Source organism: Hippopotamus amphibius, chromosome 11 (assembly GCF_030028045.1).
Source record: "Hippopotamus amphibius kiboko isolate mHipAmp2 chromosome 11, mHipAmp2.hap2, whole genome shotgun sequence".
NCBI classification, from domain to species: Eukaryota; Metazoa; Chordata; class Mammalia; order Artiodactyla; family Hippopotamidae; genus Hippopotamus; species Hippopotamus amphibius.
The window spans coordinates 65,759,650-65,783,059 of NC_080196.1; the positions used below are offsets into that span (position 1 = coordinate 65,759,650).

Sequence of the window (23,410 nt, forward strand, 5' to 3'; positions counted from 1 at the left end):
GGCTGAGCTGCGAGCTACGCATGCACCACTGTCTTAACTTCATCAAAAGTGAATTTTCGTCCTCATAGGGCTGCTTTCAGATGCCCAAACAAGTGAAAGTCTAGAGGAGCAAGATCAGGACTATAGAGAGAATGCTTTAACACCTCAAAACGAAGTAATCCGTGACAGACTTAGGTTTTGAAAAGTTCGTGCGAGATGGGTACCAAAACAACTCACAGAAGAGCATAAACAGAAGCGTTTGGATATCTGCAAACAAAATTTGGACCAATAATCTAAGGAAGGTGACAGTTTCTTAAAGAGAATCATTACTGGTGACGAGATATGGATTCATCACTACGAGCCTGAGAGTAAACGGCAGAGTATGGAATGGAAACATCCTCAATTGCCAACCAAGAAAAAGTTCAAAAGTCAACTATCAGCTGGGAAGTTGATGCTTACAGTTTTCTAGGATTCTCAAGGGCCAGTATTGGAACAGTATCAGGAAAAAGGTTCAATAATCAACAGTGCTTATTACAGTGACATGCTTATTGAAGAGCTGAAGCCTAATCTTTGGATTAAACACAGAGGACTGCTATCCAAGGGCATTGTAATCCTGCATAACAATGCACGTCTGCACACTTCTGCCCACACTGTCGACATTCTGCAAAAACTTCACTTTGAGGTGTTAAAGCATCCTCCCTACAGTCCTGATCTTGCTCCATCGGACTTTCACCTGTTTGGTCCCCTGAAAGCAGCCCTATGAGGACAAATATTCACTTCTGATGAAGAAGAGAAGACAGTGGTGCATTTGTGGCTCGCAGCTCAGCCTAAAACATTTTTCAATGAGGGACTATGAAAGCTTGTTGCCGGATAGACAAAGTGTATTGAAAAGCAAGGAGAGTATGTCAAAGAATGATGTATTTGTCTTTTCTAAAACTCAATTAAAATGAATTCTGCAGCCAGAGTGAAGATAATTTTTGACTTGCCATGTGTGTGTGTGTGTGTGTGTGTGTGTTGCTTAGTGGATATAACTGCCCAGATATCACCTAAGTCACTCTGCTTAAGGTCATTCCCCTTCCTGGGACAGCTCACAACCAATGACTGATAAATATAGGCTTATCCTTGCCACCTTGGCCTGACTTGGGGCAAAGCCGAAGGCCCTGTGGAGCTGACCAAGGCTATTGTTGGGGCTGCTTTGCAGCTCAGCCTGTTTCTGCCCAATCCTGGATCTTCTCCCATCCTCTCCCTTTCTTCCCATCCTGTTCCTCTCTTCAGTCCAACAGGAGTCGATTCCAAGGGCACTCCTTAATAAGAATCCTGCACGTAAACCCCACCTCAGAGTCAGCTTTGCAGAGAACACTGCCTGTGACAACAGGAAGGAAAGACATCAGTCCCCTCATTCACATGTTGCACTGTGTGGCCTGAGAACTGTGACCATCAGAGCTCACCTTATGTGAGTCTTTGGCTTGTTCTAGGATGTTTGGACGGTCATGGTAACTCAGTAGTTCTCCTAGGAACTGGTAAACTTCCCAGCATTTTGCCAGTGCCCTAGTGGACGGATCATACTTTCAGGAAGGAGGTTAGTATTGAGGGAAGGCCTTGAGCATCTGAATGGAAACACTCCCTGTGGCTGGTGGAAGTTGAAATTGGCAGCCCAGCCAGTAAATAAGAACTATTTTCCCTTTTGATGACCAGTCATTTGACCTTGTTCTCTGAGTCACAGAGGTTTGGGGCGTGGTGGAAAACAGAGCTGGAAAGAGTTCCCTGAGAGGCAAGAGTGAAGCTCCAGATGTTTTTCTTATGGAGAGTGCAGAGTTGTCCACTGGTAGTAGGTTGAGTTGGTTTTATATAGAAATACAGGTTTGAAAATTTCAAGGGACTCTTTCCCTTCTTTTCAAAGAAATGCAATTGTTTTACTCTTGCACCTTCAGACTCCTAGTCTATTTTATTATAACATCTCATATACCGCTTAGAGTTTTTATTGGCCTTATATCCACAAGTTCTTTTTGTACAGTGTTAACTTAAGTTAACTCAAGTTCAGGTACTTGAATTCACTTAAACAATAGATATCTCTCTTACTGACAAAAAGACCAAAAAACTTCAAAGGATGAATGAATGAATTTTAAGAAAACACAAACTAAGTAATCCCCATTGCAGCCAGAGTGACCTTTCTAAAACACACACCTTCTTAACATTCTTTGCTAATTTTCTTATTGTGCCTTAAAGATTCTACATAATCTGATAGTTTATCTTTTCAGCATCACGCCTTACCATTTCCCAACTCATGTCCTCAATATACACACACACATTTTTTGGTTAGTTTCAGATAAAGGTCAACTGTAGCAGGAATGCAGTATATATTTTTTTCAATCTACAGAGGCATTTTTAATTTGGCTCCCTTATTATTAAATGTTTAACTAGTTAATAAAACCACTGTATCTGTTATCATTAAAAGAGGCAACTAATTTCTTTTAAATTATCAAAATACATCATTGTATAAATTGGTTTTAGATAAAGGTATGTCCTTAGGTGAAGTAATATATTAAAGATATTGCTTTCTTTATCTCCTCTTTCCTTCTTTGGAGTTACTTTTTTTACTTTAGAAGAGTGTAATTCTGATGGGTTGCTATAAACTAAGAAAAGGAAGGGTTGTAAGAGAGGCTTATTGACTTGTTTCTTTATAATATCTCTATATTAACCCTGAGATATGATGAGGAGGTCAGTAATGAAGGAAGACTTTTAGACATTTCTGAACCTCCACTGTTTTTTGCAAAGCTGTATGGAGGACAGCTTAAATTCAAGACAACTCCTCCCTCAAGTAAGGGGTTCCAAGATGTAATTCTAAAAGCAGAAGGAAATTTTTATATTATTTCCAAATCTGGTTGTGTGATAGTATAAAGTACAACTATGAAGAGTTTAAGACTCTATTCAAGTACCAAAAAGAAGATTTTTCCACATATTTTTTGCCCACTAACTTTCAAGAAATGATTTTTTAAAAATAAGAAACAAAAAAAAAAAAGAGAAAGAAATTTTTCTAGCCAAATGGAGAATCTGATCATATTTTGTAAATTTTAAACTTGAATTTATCTATCTTGCTTTCAAAATTGAATGTGTTCATTCTGGAAAATAGTATAAAAAACAAACTGATCATTTTTGAAAAGAGGAATTGAAGATTATCTAGTTTTTCCTTTTTGATTTTCCTACTTTGATATTTTAGTTCAGGGTTATAACGTACAAACTGAATTGAATGGAAATTCTGTATTCTATTTCCTCGTCTTGTCTCACTTACTAATTTTACCTCAGATAACATCAGGTTTTTTAAAAAAAAAATTATAACACTCAATTTGTAATGAACAGTTTACTCTTCATTTTAACCTAAGTAAAATGTATTTTGTGTTAGCAGTTGTCTAAAAATGTTTTCTGATACTCTATAAATAAAACCTTTTTTAAAAAAATTTGATAATATATAGGGCAGAGAAGAATTCATGAAAAAACTCACTCGAGGTGAAGTGGCCAATGGAATGTTGATTCAGGTAATCCCAATTTGGTTTCAATATTTTATTCTTCCTTTAATTTGCATTTTACTTAGCATTTTAAATTTGCCTGTAATGAGGCATCTTTTCACTACTTAGTTTGCAAGCCAGCAGTTTTCTCTCCTTAGCTGATGACAGTTGCCCTCTGTGTACAACTAGCAGTGTCTGATCATGCAAAGAGAAACTGACCTCCCATACACATCTCTCGTTTTGTGGCTTAATGGGAATTTCTGCCAGTCTAGTAAAAGGGCAGTGGCATCTAATTCCTAAGTGTCTCTTTAGTTTGCTTTGTGATGATGTTATGTTTTCTTTACTTTTAATGCCTTACAATTGGACTCTTTTATTTAAGACTGAAAAGAAAATATGCTATGATATTTCTATATAAAGATTTTGAAACCAAAGCATTATAACTAGCAAAATCAATTTTACTTTTCAAAAAAAGCTTTATCTACCACCTGCATATCCTTTGGAACCTAGATTGGGTGTTCTGAACCCTGGCATGTTTCTAGACTGCCTCCCCTTAAGAAATACATAAATACTTGAAACCATTACTGTAAAAAAAATGAAATCAAGAGGCAAAACAGTCCAAGACAGTGTTATTTTAAAAAATTATTAGAGGTTATCTGCACCTCTGTTCCTCTTTGAAGCAAACACAAATTTTTTTTTCTATTGGGAAATTTAATGTTTTCAAACATAAAAGAAGTGTCTCTCTAATTCTATATGCTTGAAAATGCCAAATTACCTAATTTATTTCTCTCTGTAGATAAGCCCAATAATTCCATAATCTTCCAGTCCTTTTTGTTTAATAGTTTGTCATTAACTTCTTGTTTATTAGTTTTATTTGGTCTTAGAATGCAGAAATTACGTATATTTCAAGATTTGTCATTAACATGTCCTCTAACCTTATTATCCTCCAGTACTTACTGAAGAATATTTGACTTTTATTGTCTATTAAATTTTTTCACTCATTTTTTCTATTAATACCTGTGTTCTCTTTAAATATACTATATTCATACCTATGGCTTTTTTTTATGGTGGCATTATTGTTTTGATTTTTAAATATTACTGCCAAGCACAGGATAGAGTCTCAATAAATGTTTAGGTAATTAATAACAGTGAATCATTTAAAAATCTTTGCTGGCAGAAAAGACTGTTTTCCCTTCAAGAAGAACAGGCACTTGAGAAACAGGAACTTGTGAGAAAGAAAGCAGTATATGCTCTAGCACTGGCAGAAATGGAGACACCTCTGCTTAAACTAGAAGAAGAAGCTGTAAAAATCAGAACTTGCCACAAAGAACATCATGATGTAAGCATTTATAATTAATCCAGAAACTAATTTGCAGGAATATTTAGGTTGATAAATCATCTATGTGATTTTACATTATCATTTGGAAAATTATGATTTCACATAGGAAGACATAAAAACATGGACAAAATAAGTAACTATTTTATGACCACACAACTGATCTACAGTGGAATTACATAACAAGACTATTAATGCTATTACCTGGAACCCCATACTTTATCTTAAAGTGTACTTAGGAAAAGCAATTTTCAAATGGGCGAGTAGTGATTCATCTGGTATGATTAGCCACTGTAGTAAATTTAATTCAAAGTCTTCACTGCTTGTTAATAAAATTCCAAAGCTATGTTTGTTCCAATATAAAATATAATGCATCTTGACATTTTCATGGTGAATTTTTGATGTATGTAGATGAAGTTAAGACAGCTAGGATGAAAAATAAAGCAAATGTTGTTAAAATATTTTCAAAACAACAAGTTAGTGGCAGTAACTGATATTACTAGCCCTTCCCAAAGAAAAATTTAGTAGAAAAATATGCATACATCATATCATTAGTCTTTTGGAGAAGTAGAAGGTGTGGTAGGAATTATACATTCTTGTCCTCAGCTGCAGGGAGGACGTACATATATTCATTTGCACCATTTTGGCAACAGGATTTTTTTCTTTGATGTCAAATGATGATGTAACTTTATACTCTTAGTCTTTAATAATTTTCAAAATTTCATTATTTTAAAAACTTTGTGACTTACAAAGTTTTCCTATTATGAAAGTTTATTTTGATCTTCAAAGCATCCCTCTGATGTAAGTGAGAGAGTTTATCTGTAACATAGACGTGAGAAAACTTGGCCCTACCTGCATGAAGTAACTTGTACAAGGCCATAAACCATGGAAACAACAAATTCTGAGTGTACTACTCAGGGCTTCTAAATGCTTATACTAGAGGTCATATCGTGAATATATAACCAGTACTAACACCTAATGAGATAAATGATTTTAATAATGGCTCCTCCTTACATTAATGATAGGAGTTTATTAATTGCATCAAAGCCTTGGTATAATCATCTGAGTATGATAATGAATCCAGAGAAGATTAATGAGTTTTATTTTTTCTTATTTTATAATCATGATTGTTTTATACCTTCTTGTAGTTCAGTAATCATTTTTGTTTTATTATTCTTTGAGTGTATAAATTACGAGAACTATTAATTTATCATATACTTAGAAATAGTAAGTTTTCATACCCTTTCTATAATGATTGCTGAAAATTTGGAGTTTTAATTTTGGTTAAAATATTTGAAATGTGAGGAAAATTTATTATTTCTATGTGAGTTTATTATTTTTTGTTACTTAGCTAAAATTGATTAGATTTTTACTTTCTTGGGTAATTCAAATTGAATATTGGGATTTTGGATACGTAGTATGTTTTTGTAATTCACGTGTGGTGGTCCTTTCCTTTTATAACAAAATGTATGTTGTTATTAAAATAATTGCTTGGGAACTATCTGGTCTAAACCAAGATAATTGGATTGTAAATGTTGCATATCTTAATTTCTAAATGTCCTGTAGTTACTAGGTGAAATAATTGAGAGGAAAGAATATGTTAAAAGAAATGTAGAAAAAACAAAGAAAAAATTGCGAAGAAAGGGGAAGAAAACCCAGGAAGCATTAATAAAAACTGAGGTAAGATATTTAATGTCAAAAATAATTTTGAATTTACAACCTTTTCATGTCAATGAAAACTATTCCAGCAAATTTAATTTTAGGTGGATGCCTCTCATTTCTAGTTGGTTACACTAAATTGATTCTGCCTGCATGTGCGCACATGGGCACACACACATTCACACACACCGTCTTTGTATCTTCATTTTTCTCTTACAGTGACTTTCCCACTGGTCTAGTGTATCCTCCTGTTACCTTTCCTACAAAGTAGAGATAGGGATTTTTAGTGTCTGAGATGGTACCATGTTTCTGAAGATGAGACCAATGTACAGATTGAAACATTTGTTAATATCTGACGTCTAAATGTTACCCTTAAGCTGGTATGTAGGCAGCATGAACAAATGGCTATATATCAAAGGGCTTCTGAGATTTTTCCAAAGCTTTTGCACAGTGAAAGAAACCATAAACAAGACAAGAAGACAACCCTCAGCATGGGAGAAAATACTTGCCAACGAAGCAACTGACAAAGGATTAATCTCCAAAATATATAAGCAGCTCATGCAGTTTAACACCAAAAAAGCAAATAAACCAATCCACAAATGGGCAGAAGACCTAAATAGACCTTTTCTCCAAAGACATATAGATGGCTAACAAACACATGAAAAGATGCTAAACATCACTAATTATTAGAGAAATGCAAATCAAAACTACAATGAGGTATCACTTTACACCCGTCAGAATGACCATCATCAAAAAACCTAGGAACAATAAATGCTAGAGAGGCTGTGAAGAAAAGGGAACCCTCCTGCACTGTTGGTGGGAATGTAAATTGACACAGCCACTATGGAAAACAGTATGGAGATTCCTTAAAAAACTAACAATAGAACTACCATATGACCCAGCAATCCTACTACTGGGCATATACCCTGAGAAAACCATAATTCAAAAAGATACATGTACCACAATGTTCATTGCAGCACTATTTAAAACAGCCTAGGACGTGGAAGCAACCTAAATGTCCATCAACAGATGAATGGATAAAAAAGATGTGGCACATATATACAATGGAATATTACTCAGCCATAAAAAGGAATGAAATTGAACTATATGTAATGAGGTGGATAGACCAAGAGACTGTCATACAGAGCGAAGTAAGCCAAAAGAAGAAAAACAAGTACCATATGCTAACTCATATATATGGAATCTAAAAAAATGGTACTGATGAACCCTGTGGCAGGGCAAGAATAAAGATGCAGATGTAGAGAATGGACTTGAGGACATGGGGCTGCGGAACAGGGGGCAAAGGGGAAGCTGGGATGAAGTGAGAGAGTTGCATAGACATAGATACACTACCAAATGTAAAATAGATAGCTAGTGGGAAGTTGCTGTATAACAGAGGGAGATCAAGTTGATGATGGGTGATGCTTTAGAGGGCCAGGACAGGGAGGGAGTCACAGGAGGGAGGGGATATGGGGATATATGTATAAATACAGCTGATTCACTTTGGTGTACCTCAAAAACTGGTACCAGAGTATAAAGCAATTATATTCCAATAAAGATATTAAAAGAAAAAAAAAGAATACTTATCATGTGAAAGTAAAAAAAAGAAAAATCCTCACATCTAACATTCTATCTTTAGAGAATCACTGGGTATAGGAAAGTAGAGATAGTCCATTGTCTTTAACCTGCTATCCTCTGGATATATTTTATTTTATTTTTTTTAAATAAAATAATGTCTATTTTTTTTTTATTTTTTTTGGGGGTACACCAGGTTCAATCAACTGTTTTTATACACATATCCCCATACTCCCTCCCTTCCTTGACGCCCCCCACCTCGAGTCCCCCCCACCCTCCCTGCCCCAGTCCTCTAAGGCATCTTCCATCCTCGAGTTGGACTCCCTTTGTTATACAACAACTTCCCACTGACTATTTTACAGTTGGTAGTATATATATGTCTGTGCTACTCTCTCGCTTCTTCTCAGTTTCCCCTTCACCCCCCGCCCCCTCCCATACCTCGAGTTCTCCAGTCCATTCTCTGTATCTGCTTCCTTGTTCTTGTCACTGAGTTCATCAGTACCATTTTTAGATTCCGTATATGTGAGTTAGCATACAATATTTGTCCTTCTCTTTCTGACTTACTTCACTCTGTATGACAGATTGTAGTTCTATCCACCTCATTACATATAGCTCCATCTCATCCCTTTTTATAGCTGAGTAATATTCCATTGTATATATATGCCACATCTTCTTTATCCATTCATTTGTTGATGGGCATTTAGGTTGCTTCCATGTCCTGGCTATTGTAAATAGTGCTGCAATAAACATTATGGTACAAGTTTCTTTTGGGATTATGGTTTTCTTTGGGTATATGCCCAGGAGTGGATTACTGGATCATATGGTAGTTCTATTTGTAGTTTTTGAAGGAACCTCCAAATTGTTTTCCATAGTGGCTGTACCAACTTACAGTCCCACCAACAGTGCAGGGGAGTTCCCTTTTCTCCACACCCTCTCCAACATTTGTTGTTTCCAGACTTTGTGATGATGGCCATTCTGATTGGTGTGAGGTGATACCTCATTGTGGCTTTGACTTGCATTTCTCTGATGATGAGTGATGTTGAGCATCTTTTCATGTGTTTGTTGGCCATCTGTATGTCTTCTTTGGAGAAATGTCTATTTAGGTCTTCTGCCCATTTGTGGATTGGGTTATTTGCTTTTTTGGTATGAAGCTGCATGAGCTGCTTGTATATTTTGGAGGTTAATCCTTTGTCCGTTGTTTCATAGGCAATTATTTTTTCCCATTCTGAGGGTTGCCTTTTAGTCTTGTTTATGGTTTCTTTTGCTGTGCAAAAGCTTTTAAGTTTCATGAGGTCCCATTCATTTATTCTTGATTTTATTTCCATGATTCTAGGAGGTGGGTCAAAAAGGATGTTGCTTTGATGTATGTCAAAGAGTGGAAAACATAGGCAGAACACTCCTCTGGATATATTTTAAAGTGAGCACCGATAGGATTTGTTAGTGGACAGCATGTGGGCCATGAGATAGAGGTGTAATCATATCATTCAAATAAAGTTAACCCTGTATAGGACCAGAAAGAAATATTTTTTAAATTACCAAGGAAAATAATATGTATATAATAATAACAGATATTAATATTTTGCATGTTTTTATGTCAGGCATTGTCTAAGTGCTCAGACCTATTAGCTAATTTCATCTTCATGGTAACCCTATGAAGAGTGTGCTATTATTATCTCCATTCTACAGTTGAAGAATCTTTTTAAATTAACTTGTTCATTGTTTTTTAACAGCTTGTTAATGGTGCTGTTGAGATTCAATGTATCTGGCGCTAGAATCTATGCTCTTAACCATTACATTGTACTGGTCAAGTTGTACAGGTTATTTTATTGACTCCAATGAAGTAAAATCAGAACTGAATAACAAAATATGTAGCAAAAATAAAAAATATGTAGACCACTAGAAATATTTTTTAAATCACATTTTCATTATTTACTTCTGTGTTAAGGAATACTTAGAAATACAAATTACCATTTATTTACAAAAAATTGATCATAAAGCAAAATTTATGGAATGGGCCAACATTATAATTTGGTATTATCAATAAATTATTTTGGTAAGAAGAACTAAAAGTATTTGGCATATTATTAAAGGCACAGAGAACATGCCATGAGAAGAATTAAAAGGGACATAATTATATACAAAATTGCATAGCAATTTGTTTTAAAATCTTGAAATATATAATTTACTTATAAAATACAAATGATGAAAGCTGGGTGAAGAGAAAAAAATAACAAAAATGGATCAGTAACAATAAAATTGATCTAAACTCTATCAGAAAAGGCAAGAACAAGCACAAATACTTTATAGGCCTCCCTACAAAAACCAGGTACAGAGCATAAGAAAGTATGGAGAGCTTCTAATTTATTCTAGAAAAATATAATCTTGAAACCATAACTGAAAAATATTAGAAAGAAGTCTGTAGGTGATCTCACTTATGAACATAGATGACAAAATCTTAAATGTATCAGTGAATTGAATTTTCCAATGTGCTAAAAAAATAAAAAGCATACACTATGCAAAATAAGATTCCTTTGATGATTCAGTGTAAACAAGTGTACTGGTATAATTCACTACATTTACAGAAATGAAAGACAGTTACCATAAAATTTTTGATAAAATTCAAAAGCCACTGATTTATTAAAAAAAAACTCTTAACTGTCTAGATATATAATGAAAACATCCTTACTTTGGTAACGTATTTTAGTGTCTACCAGTATTTTCCAGCAGGCATAATGCTTAATTATGAAACATTAAAAGTATTTCCATTAAATCAGGAATAAAACATTTAGGCCAGCTCTTACTACCCAGCGATAACAAATTACTTCTAACGTGTCACACAAAATAAAACATATGTGTTCAAGACTACAATGGAACACCACCATAGTTCTTATATCCACATCTGAGCATTTGCTAAAATATTAACTAAAAATTGCCAAAGATGGTATATCTAACAAATGTAAATAAATTCCAGTGAAAAACATGACTGAACACTTGTGTGTGTGCTCCATATTATAGAAGTTACTAGGAGTTGGAGGGTTAAAGAAGGACTCATTTTCTTTTGTTTATCCTTCAAATTAATTTGTCTTTCCAATTACTATTGAGTACTTAAAGTGTCCTAAAGATTGTTGGAAGTTCCTGGAGTTGGGGAAGAAAGAAGGAGAACTTGGTTCACTCAAGAAACACATCATCTTGTTGGGGATCAGACAAGGAAACAGACAACCTTAGTACGTTGTGAGCAGAGCCATGACAGCAGTGTAATGGTGCGTGAAGAGACAGGAAGGAGGAAACACAGCTGCATTGAGGGCATCCAGGAAGGTTTTTCAGAGGAGGTGATGTCTAAGAATGAGAATTACTAATGGAGAAATTGAAGGTTGAATATTTGCCTTGCTGTGATGTTATAGAGAACTGAGGTGATACATAGAAAAAGACTAAAAGAATAATTGGCACTGGAAGCATTCAACAAATGGTTTCCATTATTATTATTATTACATAATTTTTAACTTGGTGAAGAAATGAAGTAAGGGCATTTTAGAAACAGACCTTGTGTTTGCAAAGCAAGGAGAACATGGGAGAATGCAACGTGTTTATGGAATTGCAAGCACTTCAGTATGACCAGAGAGCGGGGCACCTGTTATAAGAGTGAACAGAGATGAAGCTAGTGAGATGGGCATTGCCTAGATGAAGAAATGCCTTGTGTGTCCTGCTGTGGAACCGCATTCTAAAGAAACTTGTATACATCATTAATAGCATTTATTAAATCCCTATTATGCTGATTGGTATATAAACAGTACTGTAGCAGCATTTCTACCTTCTAAGAACCTAAGTTAGACAAGTAATTTTATCTTTTACTGTACATAAGCGTTTCAGTCATGGGCCAAGCTAAACAGTTTTACTGAATTTTTACTATGTTTAACCCCAAATTAAATCTTAGGTGTAGAATTTGGACATGTAACATTTAGATAACATCAAAGTATTTATTAAATCTTAAACGTTAAAATATTATCTGAAATTAATAATTTAGAATCTGAATGTAATTTTTATTATCTAATATTTTTAAAATATGTGGTTTTAAACTTTTTGAGATAAGGAAATAATGAAAAATATTGTATAGTAAAACATTAATTAACTTCATTTCAGAATTTCAGACCCTTCCAGGTCTGGACATGAAAGCCTCTTTGGGAGGAAAGCCTCAAAATTGCTGAAATCTGTGTCACCAGGATAGAGCCAAAATAAGCCAAAGAATTAAAAATGTACAGTTTATGACTCAATTAACATTTGCTCTGGTGACACTTCAGCATTCATCAAGACCCACAAACGGTTCTTGGAACCCCCAAGCTTTTGCTCACTCAAGATATGCAGATATTGACATATACTCTTGATTGACATAAGGCATCTAACAGTTTCTCTTCTCACTGTGGGGGCATCTCAAATATTTTTGATGTCCTGGAAGGGGATATGGTGCTCATTGATGGTACATATGAAAAGTGTCAGAAGACAAGTTTTGCTTCTCACTGTGTCTGCAGGAAGTGCACCCTTCTTTCCTTGAGTGTAAAACCCTCTGGCAGCACCTTCAGCAGTGCTGAATTGTCTGGTGTGGTCTAAGTTGTTGACACAAGTGCTTCTGAAATCTCAGTTTCCCATGAAAAATAAGGCATGGGTTATGGAATCTGAACGAAAAGTCAGGTTGTAGTGGTAGAGAGCGTGCGATACCCACGGTTGCCCATCCTCTCTGACTTGTTCCTACTTATTTTTACCCATACTTGTGCCTCTTCACACTTTTTTTAGGTTTAATTTTCTCCTAGAAATAATATACCTTAGTGGGCCCATTGAAGAATCCTTGTCAGCCATCTCAACTACTTTCTGGTACCAAACAAAGAAATCAAAAAACCCTCATTTATTAGTAGAAAAATTCCAGAACTTCCAGGAAAAAATAAAAGAAGAAAGGATGATATGAAAATTCAAATACAGTACTCAATGTTCCAAATCTTGCACAAACAGAAGATTTTTATAGGAAAATAAGTATAAAAGATTAGCAATTCATTCTTGAAATCTGTAAGAGTAGAGAAAGAATTAGGAAGCTCCTGGGGGAAAATGGAGGCAAATAGGAGCAATGGGAGCAGTTGAGACTGTGCGAGAGCAGCACCAGCTAGAAAGCAGTGCCGGATGTGAGGAACAGCAACCTTCAGTAAGTCCATCACCCGGTCAGCAAATCAGTCTATGAACGTAAACACCAACAGTTATGAAGGAATCACGCAAAAACAGATGCAGATCAAATCTCCAATCTGGAGTTGCACTGGCCAGCTTTGGGGAATTGTGCTGGTATTAAACTTTGACTTCTTTTTCTTAAACATTAGAACAGTATATATTCTTGCCTGCCTTTAGTGTACATATTTGATAACCAGTGACCACACACTGGCATCTTAAAAGACATGCCTTTCAGGTGTGCATATGTCTGTGGGAGGGGAGACAAGTTAGTGCAGGGTAGAGAGGGAGGGAGAGGAAGGGCTGAGAGAGAATAAATAGTTCTAACCCATCTTTTAGAAAACCTCATCAGATGTAACACTGGAGAAGAGAATGTAAACCCAAGTTGTTACTTACTTTGCGAAGAGATTACTATTTGCCTTTAATTGTTCACATGGCCAAAAGTATTTGTGTTCCTAAATTGCAAGGATTTGAAAATCCTAGTGTTTAAAATATTTCTGAATTTTTTTTTTCAGGATAAACGCTCAATGATTTTTAAAGAAATAGAGACCACTAGAAGTAAAACAGTTATTTATCATGCAAAAATAAATCAATTGAATAAGGACTTAGAAGAAAAGCAAAAGGAAAAGAAGGTTTTTGACCACACACTTAACTATTTAAAGTACGTACTTAATATTTATCAAAATATTACATGCTTAATATATCATTTATAAAAGAGATGTGATCAAACTTCCATGTTTAAAATTTATTCTTAAAATGATCCATATTTTCTATCATGGTTTGATATGAATTATACATGTGATATTTGGTAATTTTTGTTTAAAAACATAATCATGAATTGCTCTCATTTTTCATTGGTCCTCTGGGTTTATTCTTATTTATTTAGTTTTTATTATTATTATTTTAATTTTATTTATTTATTTATTGGCTGCATTGGATCTTCGTTGCTGCGCGTAGGCTTTCTCTAGCTATTGTAAGCAGGGACTACTCTTCGTTGGGGTGCACAGGCTTCTCATTGCAGTGGCTTTTTTCTTATTGCGGAGCACGGGTGCGCAGGCTTCAGTAATTGTGGAATGCGGGCTCAATAGTTGTGGCTCGCGGGCTCTAGAGTGCAGGCTCAGTAGTTGTGGCGCATGGGCCTAGTTGCTCCGTGGCATGTGGGTTCTTCCTGGCCCAGGGATAGAACTGGTGTCCCCTACATTGGCAGGCAGACTCTCAACCACTGCGCCACCAGGGAAGTCCCTTCTTATTTAAATAACTGCTAATGTTTCTCCTTTTCCAAGCATAAGAACTTTCATTCATTATGAAATTCATAACCTCTCCCACTAATATCAGTATTTCTCACTTACATGACATGGTTAATATATGTATTTTTCACTCAACTTTTTTTGATAACAGTTTTGAGGTAAGAGTTTAGAAATAGATAGTCTATAAAACCTCATGTAATTTATTTGCATTTATTGTCTTCAGAAGCCTCTTATACAGTCCCCTCATTAGTCTGGGGTGTACCTGACAAAGGCCTTTCACTTTGAGAATGATCATGCTTTAAGACTCTTACTGTATCCATAGACCCCCTCCCCCCCACCCACTTAAAACTTACATACTCTTCCTTTATGCCTCTTGGTTCTTGAATATTTCCTATTTTATAATACATTGAGAACAGGATTTGGAGGCCTCCTGGAGGAATATGCATTGGTCACATTTATGAATGATGGTTTGATTTATATATAGAAGGCTAATACAATAGTTGCAAAATCATAACACTTAAGGGATAAAGTGTCAGGCAAACAGTTATGAACAATCTGATACCATGTATCTTAATGGAGTCAAGTCAGTGAACTCAACAAAGATTTGTTTAGCTATTACAACAGGGTAAAATCTTACTTTCAAAATGATCATACAGTTTTACCTGAAAATTGCTAAATCATATTCAGAATATCAGGCAAGAAAACAAGGAAATGTTCTTTACTTTGAAAGATGTGTATCTATATCATTAAATATCTGTAAAAATATTTGGGGGCTTAAAGGCATAAGCTTAAAATTATATAATTTACACTAAACTTATAAAGATTTTGTTCAGGAGCTGATAAATTTTTTTCCTTTAGGATTCTTACCGTTTCAATCCTTACATTTTCTTTCATCCTGTGCCTAGATTATGTTGCGTTTGAGGCAAGAACAATCATCATGTCCCAGTGAATCAATTCCATCCCTAAACCTGGCCAAACTCTGCCTTTCCCCTGGAAGAGGAGGAAAAGAATAGCTGACACTGTGTATCATTTACAAATCTATTAATTAATAGTGATGATGGACAGTGTCAAGTAAGACTTAAAGCTAACATTGATTGACTTCTGAGAGTGCCAGGCATTTTCTGGGCAATCTAAGCACCTATCTCATCCAGTTCTCACAGGGAATTCTTAAATCATGTCATAACATTCCCCCATGAATGCCGAAGAAACAGAGGTTCAGGGAAATTAAATGATTAAGATCCAAATGATTAAGATCCCACCGCTAATTAGTGGTAGATCTACTCCACCTTAGGTTCGTCCTGTTCCAAAGTGTGTGCTCTCTCAACTGTGCATATTGACTCCCTACACTAGGACTGGAACGGAAGATTACTGAAGATTAACTGTACTGGGAATAATCTACTGATACTTTCACCTAGTGTCAATGTTGATATTAGTGAATACTTACATAGGACATCACATAAGAATTATGGATGTTGTTAGCATGAGTGATGAAGTGGAAAAAACAGGGGCAAGACAGATGAAAGGAAAGGACTTCATTCCATTTAAAAGGAGAGGCACCCATCTAAAAAATGTGACCAGAGTTATGTTTTCAAATTTGCTGATAAGAGCCATAGTAGAGAGAGGAAAAAAATGAGTACTTTGTGTTGAGCTGCTGAATCAAATAGAGCTAGTCAGAACTGGATTTGAATTCTGGTTCTGTCATTTACTAATTAGCTTACACAAGCTAATTATACTGAAGTTTAGGTTTTTCAACTGTAGATTGCTGTAATAGTTATCTTTCATAGGGTGGTTGTTTTATTAAATGAGATATTATATTCAAAATACTTTAAAATTTTAGCCCCTCAAAGATTTCAGTCCTTCTGCCTTTATAGCTAACTGTGCAAATGATTCAATTTTCCATACCAGTAGAGATGAAAACGAATGTGGGTAGCATAAGACTGTGCTGAGCTCTTACAGCTCTGCTTATTCTGGATTCTGGGTTACTGATCAAGTCTGGCAGTTATTTCTAAAGCATATTTATTTTTGCAGTATTGTTTTAACCACTTTTTGATGCTTTTTCTACTAGTATCATTCCTAATATAACTACTGAGTTCACCATAAAAATAATTTTACCTCTGTGTCAGGGCATGCGCGCACACACACACACACACACACACACACACACACAGAGTATTATATAACAGGAGACCTCTAGGTAGGGTAAGCTGCAAGGTTGGTTGATTCAGCAACTCAACACAAGTTACTCATTTTTTGTTTCTTTCTCTCCACTATGGCTGTCGTCAGCAAATTTGAAAACAGGACTCCTTATTCACATTTAGTGAATGTGAGCCCCTTCTACAGGGAATTCGGCTCTTGCCTTTCATCTTATTGTGCTGTCTTAATATATATGTTTACTGGTGAATAATTAACCTCTTGCTGGTTGGCTTAATCTGATCAGAATGTGCCCCTGAAGTTACATGCTGCGTGGAGGGGAGTTCTGGAATGACAACAAAACAGGCACTGGGTCGGCAGCCCAGAGAATCCGCTCAGCCTCCAGAGGGTGTCTTCCACCTGGATCATTGAGATGTAGCTTATGGAGACAGGCCTATGGGAAGGACTAGGGAATTTTTGCATAGCCATTCAGTTCTAAGATTTTTCCATATTGGGTATTTTAAAATGTATCGCAAATGCATGTTAAAATATTAAATGTGAATTGATTAATGGCAAATGGAATTCTTTCTTTCTTCATAGGGACCAGTTTATAACCATGAGAGAGAAAAAGGAATATGCCCAAGCTGTGTTTGATCATCTCGTAAATGAGAAAAAAGCCTGTGAAGAGAGACTCTATGAGGAAGAACAGAGATACAGAACGCTCTTTACCATGAGGCAAAGAACTCTGTCAAATATTAAGGTGAGTATTATTTTCAGACTGTTTTAGAATGAAGGAAATATAGTGATAGTCAAATTAACAGCTAGTTTGGGACACTCATTTTTCATACTGAAGTAGCAAAGATGCAGAGATTTCTAAAATAAATGTTAGCATAATAAACATGCAACTTTTCATTTTTTTCTTTTTTTCCTATAAGTAATTATAATATATTCATACAGCATATGAATGCTGTATGCATTCTATTCAGTGTATTTTGTGTGCACTCTCATTTATCAGTGTACTTTATTTTATTTTGAAGTCTACTGATGGCAGGTTATATTTATTCCAGAGCCATTTTTTATGTTTTTAATGAAAGATATGAAAATAGTTAATTGTTTGTGAATAAACATAATTTGAATGTTTACCAGCCACTTTTTTCAAAAAATGAGGATATTTCGCGATCTTTTCCTTTAAAAAAATTTTACATGTTTTATTTAATTTAATTAATTAATTAATTTATTTATTTATTTATTGGCTGCTTTGGGTCTTTGTTGCTGCACATGTGCTTTCTCTAGTTGTGGTGAGAGGGGGCTACTCTTCACTGTGGTGCGTGGGCTCCTCATTGCGGTGGCTTCTCTTGTTGCAGAGCATGGACTCTAGGCGTGTGGGCTTCGGTAGTTGTGGCACATGGGCTCAATAGTTGTGGCTCGTGGGCTCTAGAGCACAGGCTCAGTAGTTGTGGCACATGGACTTAGTTGCTCCATGGCATGTGGGATCTTCCTGGAGCAGGGCTTGAACCCGTGTCTCCTGCATTGGCAGGCAGATTCTTAACCACTGTGCCACCTAGGAAGTCCCTATATGTTTTAATTGAACTATAAACTAAGTAGTCAGAAACAAGGAAATCATACAATAAAGTGTGTCTTTTTAGATCTCAAGTTTCATTAAGTTTTATAAAGCTATACATATTAAATTTTTTGATATAAAATATGACTAAATGATATACATTTAGCTAAGTGATTCACATCCCATTTTACATTTTGTAATAGTTTTTGTTACATTTAATTGAAATAATAAACACCATTTAAAATATATTTATAAATATTACTATTATTTGAGATCCAACAGAAATTACTTCTCAAAAATAAACAACTCTACTGCATTTTATTAAAACCATTTCCTGCAAAACTTTAAAAATTATATGTAAAATCATAATGAACTTTTTCAGATATTTTTGATCCTGATATTTATGTACTCAATTATGATATATATTCAGTATATTCAATTACTTTTTTTTCCTTTTAACATTTCAAAGACATTGCTAATACACTTTCAGAAACATTATTTGAAACAAATATATGTCGAGTAGACATGTATGTGAGTAGATGAACTTACCATCTATAATGCTATTGCTGTGTTCCCTCCTAGAAGAAAATTATTAACAAAAGAACAATATTTTTATTAATAATGGTGCCAAGTAACATTTTTCCATTTTAAATGTAGCCGTTACACAGAAAAAGGTATGCTTTGTTTTTTGTTTTGGTTTTTTTTTAGTTTTTGTCTTAAAAATATGAAAATAATTGGTGCCATCTAGTGGCAACAAATGTTGCTTCCTCTTGGAGGAGTTCCTGGAAATTTGATGGACAGGGGAAGAGTAAAGTCAAATGCAGCTCTCAAAACAAGAAGGTTTGAGTTACTTACTGACTTAAGCATCATTCCCCACCTCATATTTTATCACAGCAGTGGAATTATTTGTTTGAATTCTACCACATTTTCCAATTGTACTGGTGCTGAGGACACAGTGGGATTTCAATAATCATTTATTGACTGGCATTTCAGCACTTTAATGGAACGATAATAATTAGTGAAATGGCAAAATATGGTCAGCAGGAGAGAAATGAAGGAAATAATCCTGTGTAACTAGCCTCTCAGTAATTGAGAGCTGTATTTCTTTTCATCCCGGAGCTGTCTCTGCTTTCCCATTCCAAAGTGTACTTACCCGCAGCCATTTGGACACATCACATAGTCTCGGACTTTTTTCTTAGCACCAATCCCTATCTGAACTTACTTTGCTCATTTGTTTTTACTTCTTTGTTGCCTGCCTAATCCTGCTATAATGATGTATTCTTTATAAAGACAGGAAATTTTCTGCCACATTCCTCTCTGTATCCTAAAAGCTCAGAAATATGCCTGGCACAAGGGAGCACTCAATAAATACTCATTGAGTGACTGAATGAATGATTAAATGGATGAATATATGCTTCTTGGGGGGGGGGGGTAGTTTTGCTGTCCACATGCATGGTAGTGGCTAAAAGCAGGAGCATTTCAGAGATGCTTTCCATACTGCACCAGACTGATACTTTAGCAAATACTCATGTTGTATGCAGAAGCTGAATCTCTCTCTCTCATCCTCTCTCCTTGATAATACATAAGAAATTGCCATCTTTTCTCTTCCCTCTAGGTGAAAATGATTAAATTGTCTGTTGCTTTCTAACAATTAAGGATTCTGCTAAAGATCTCAATAATGCTTCTCAAATAACCTTTAATTTATATGAAATTGCCTTGGATAGGTCTTGGTTGTTCATTCACCTTCTATGATTAGAACAGTGTATGTAGTTTGAACGTGAAAAGTTTAGAGATTGATATAGCTCATCATTAGTGACACTGTCTATGATTATGATCAGTTATTGGTATTAAAGTGTGGAAAGACAGTGTGATTCCTCATAGAAAACCTATTCTCATCCCCGTTTAGAAATTAGATGAGATAAAAAAATTGTAAATATGTATGTAATGCAAAGCATCCCCAGAAAGAAACAAGTGTCATTAGGCACCATTATAACTGTTGTGTTATTAATCTGGGGTGTCCCTGCTGGACAAAAGAATGGATCACAATTATGGATCATCTAAAGAAATGGCTTATTAAAAAACTTTATAAAAGCCACAGTGAAATTAATTGAGGGTGTGAGAAAACACACCATAGAATTAGAAGTACAAACAGCTAATAAAATACTTTAAGAAAAATATACATAAACTTCAGAGAGCATGCAATGTGGTTCTAGAGTTAAATTCAGTCTTTTTCAGTAAGCAATTCCATATCAGATATCTTTAAATGATCTATTTCTTGAATGTCATTGAATTTTTACTAACTGCCTATAATTTGCAAATGTAAATTGCTTAAGATTAAAATTTCTATGTTGCATATTCATTAAAGTACTCTAGCTCTAGCTACTGATCTTCCTCTTTGCTTTCGGAAAGATCCAAACAAAACTGGAATTTAAAGCATTTTAATCTATCATGAGCCATCCTCAGAAGTCCCACTTTTCTTTTCTACGTCAGTTTTTTCCTCTGATGTTCCTTCAGTATTCTTGCTCTCCTCCCCATAATTTAGGGTATGATGTGAGAGGGGTACAGTGAACTATTAATACAGTGCATCTGTGGCAGACACGAGCAATTTCCAGATTGAATTTAGCAGAGACAGTCTCCCAATACTCTGTATTGTTTATTAGTTTTTCTTTTGCTTCATATTTCCCATTCTCAGGAGATACCTCTTCCCTTGTCTACTGCTATTTCAAGTTTGGCTATTAAATCATTTCTTGACTCTTTCATGTGATAAATTCTTAATTTAATAGAGAGGTAGTGATTCACTAACTCATTGGACAGCCAGATATAGGAATAGTAAAAATCAGAAAAAAATTTAATCTGAGATAATTTTAAAGACTGTACAATTTTAAAAATTATTCTCCTATTGGCCACTCACCATTTCTTCAATCATGCAACTAGTTTATGAGTACTACTATTTTCAGGGCACTTAATATTGGATAATCAAAACCATAGCTTCGATTTAAAAATGTAATCGGCAGGAAGATGGAAGAAGTGAAAAACAGACTTAAATATAGTGACAACACTCAAACTACAAACAATAAATTGTGTTCCTGGATCACTGATTTGCTATATTAGGCATTATTATAAATAACAAAAACATGTATTATTTGTTCTTAATAGTGGGAAATGAGTGTGTTTTCATTGGAAACATTTAGAAGACTGACCAATGAATCTCCTAGGCAAGAATGGTTTGCCTTGATGATTTTCTTACCACCAAAAGATTTTCATATAGCATGAAATTTTTAAAACTTAAGAATGTATTTTACATAATTAAGATTTCTTTTAAAAATAATGATAGCATTAAACATCAATTAATCACATGTAGTAATATTCATTAGATTCATCATATTGCTTTTTTAAAGCAGCTTATTCAAATCTATAGCTCTTTGAGGAATGAACATTTTGATTTGAGGACTGGTAGCAAAACAATACTAATTTTGTTTCTGGGACCCTTCAAATTTGTGCACAGACCCAGTCCTGCAATGATCATAAATAGTTAGAAAACAAGAGAGTGTAACACTAAAATGTGAAGGAAAAAATGTAACATGGGTATGGGTCATTCCCAAATATAAATTTAATATATTTTGAATGTTTGCTTAGAGCATCATCCATTAAACAAGGAAGAAGCGTCCCTTCTTTCTGCATCTCTCTCTAGCATCATGTTACATCTTACAGATATGTTCGTGTATTACTGCTAATACTATGGGTTAAAGCAGTATGTATGAAGTTTAAATAAAATTTTTATTTTTTGAACTGGCAATCAACTATGTTTTTAGTTTTTTTTCCCAACTATCTAGAGCCATCTATTACAACTACTTGGTTACAGTCCATTTCAGTTTTTCTATACATTGGTATTTTTTTCTACATAGTTGTGATAATAATCTATGAACACATTTTGGAATTATGATTTTTCCAAGTAACATTAATTTCCTAGTGGGTCTGCCACTTTTGAAATGCCTTCTCCTACTGCAGTGTACTAGCATGAGTATATGATTTTCTCTTTTGATCAATTAAAGTAATTATGAGTTTCCAAATATCAAATTGCATTGTTAAGTATACCTTAATTGGTTATGCTTTATTAAAATTGTAATGCATTACTGGGTTCAATTTCCAGTTATTTAATGCTGAGCATCTATTGGTCTATAGTTCTTCTATTTTGTACTTCATTCAAGATATTGGAATCAGAGATTTCTTGGAGTTTTAAAAATGAAATAAGAAGGTTTTATTTTTTTTTTTATGTTAAATAGCATGAGGCATTTCAATTCCTTAAGGTTTGAGAAATTGTCCCATGATATGTCAAGATATGTGAGAAGTAAGAGATTTTACCTCAGTTGCAAGCTAACAAGTTAGGCTGCCACCACTTCACAAGTGCTGGTTGAAGGCTTGACACTCCTGGGTGAGAGACAAAGGACTTTATTACTCGCCTATGAGCTTCATGTTTACATAGCTTCCCCTTGGCCCCAAGTCTCATGGGAGTAATGTGAATGTGGTCCAGGTGGATTCTATGTACACGGGGGATTTTTATCACAGCTGATGAACCTGGAATGTAGGAAACCCCCAGTTTTAGAAGGAAACTTCTAGCAAACTTGCCCAGCTCTTGCCCCAGAGGAATGCATTACATTTTCTATGCAGTAAATTTTGAAAAGGTAGCTCTGGATAAAAGCTGTCACAGAAGTGTATAAACATCATGGTAAATTGCTTCCCAAAAGATATTATCTGAGCTTGGCTCTTTTCTGAAGAAAAATATTTCAAAATTTATTCTATATCTTCTTTGGTTTTTATATAATTAATATTTTCTAGTTTTTGAGTCTGTATTTGAAAGTTATTTTTTCTAGAAAAGATCATTTTAATGAGATTTTCAAATTTATCAAGTTGTATGAAATATCAGTAGTTTCATCTCTTCTGCTTTTGTAGTTATAGTTTTCTCATGTGTTAGCCTTTTCTTTTTCTTTTTCTCCTTTTCCTTGATTAGTGTTAAATTTTTGCTAAATTTTGTTAAATTCTGGTTGTTTTTCCAAAAACTCCAAATATTAATTTATTTATGAAGATTATTTTTGTTTTTAAGTCATTAATTTCAACTTTTTTCTTTATTATTCTGCTTGATGGATTTTCATAATTTTATTTTCTATTTCTTTTTCTTTTTTTAGCAACTTGAGTTGAATAGTTTTTCTTTCTCACTCATAAT

At 34.6% G+C, this 23,410-nt stretch overlaps 1 protein-coding gene across 1 annotated transcript in view; it reads left to right on the top strand.

The window, feature by feature from the left end:
* Positions 1 to 23,410, top strand: part of CCDC178 (coiled-coil domain containing 178) — a 384,972-nt gene that overhangs the window by 123,865 nt on the left and 237,697 nt on the right. Inside the window, exons 13-17 of the mRNA XM_057698204.1 lie at positions 3,450 to 3,512; positions 4,657 to 4,818; positions 6,382 to 6,495; positions 13,767 to 13,912; positions 17,229 to 17,388. Of these exons, the coding sequence (XP_057554187.1) occupies positions 3,450 to 3,512; positions 4,657 to 4,818; positions 6,382 to 6,495; positions 13,767 to 13,912; positions 17,229 to 17,388 (645 nt within the window). The remainder of the gene's footprint in view (positions 1 to 3,449; positions 3,513 to 4,656; positions 4,819 to 6,381; positions 6,496 to 13,766; positions 13,913 to 17,228; positions 17,389 to 23,410) is intronic.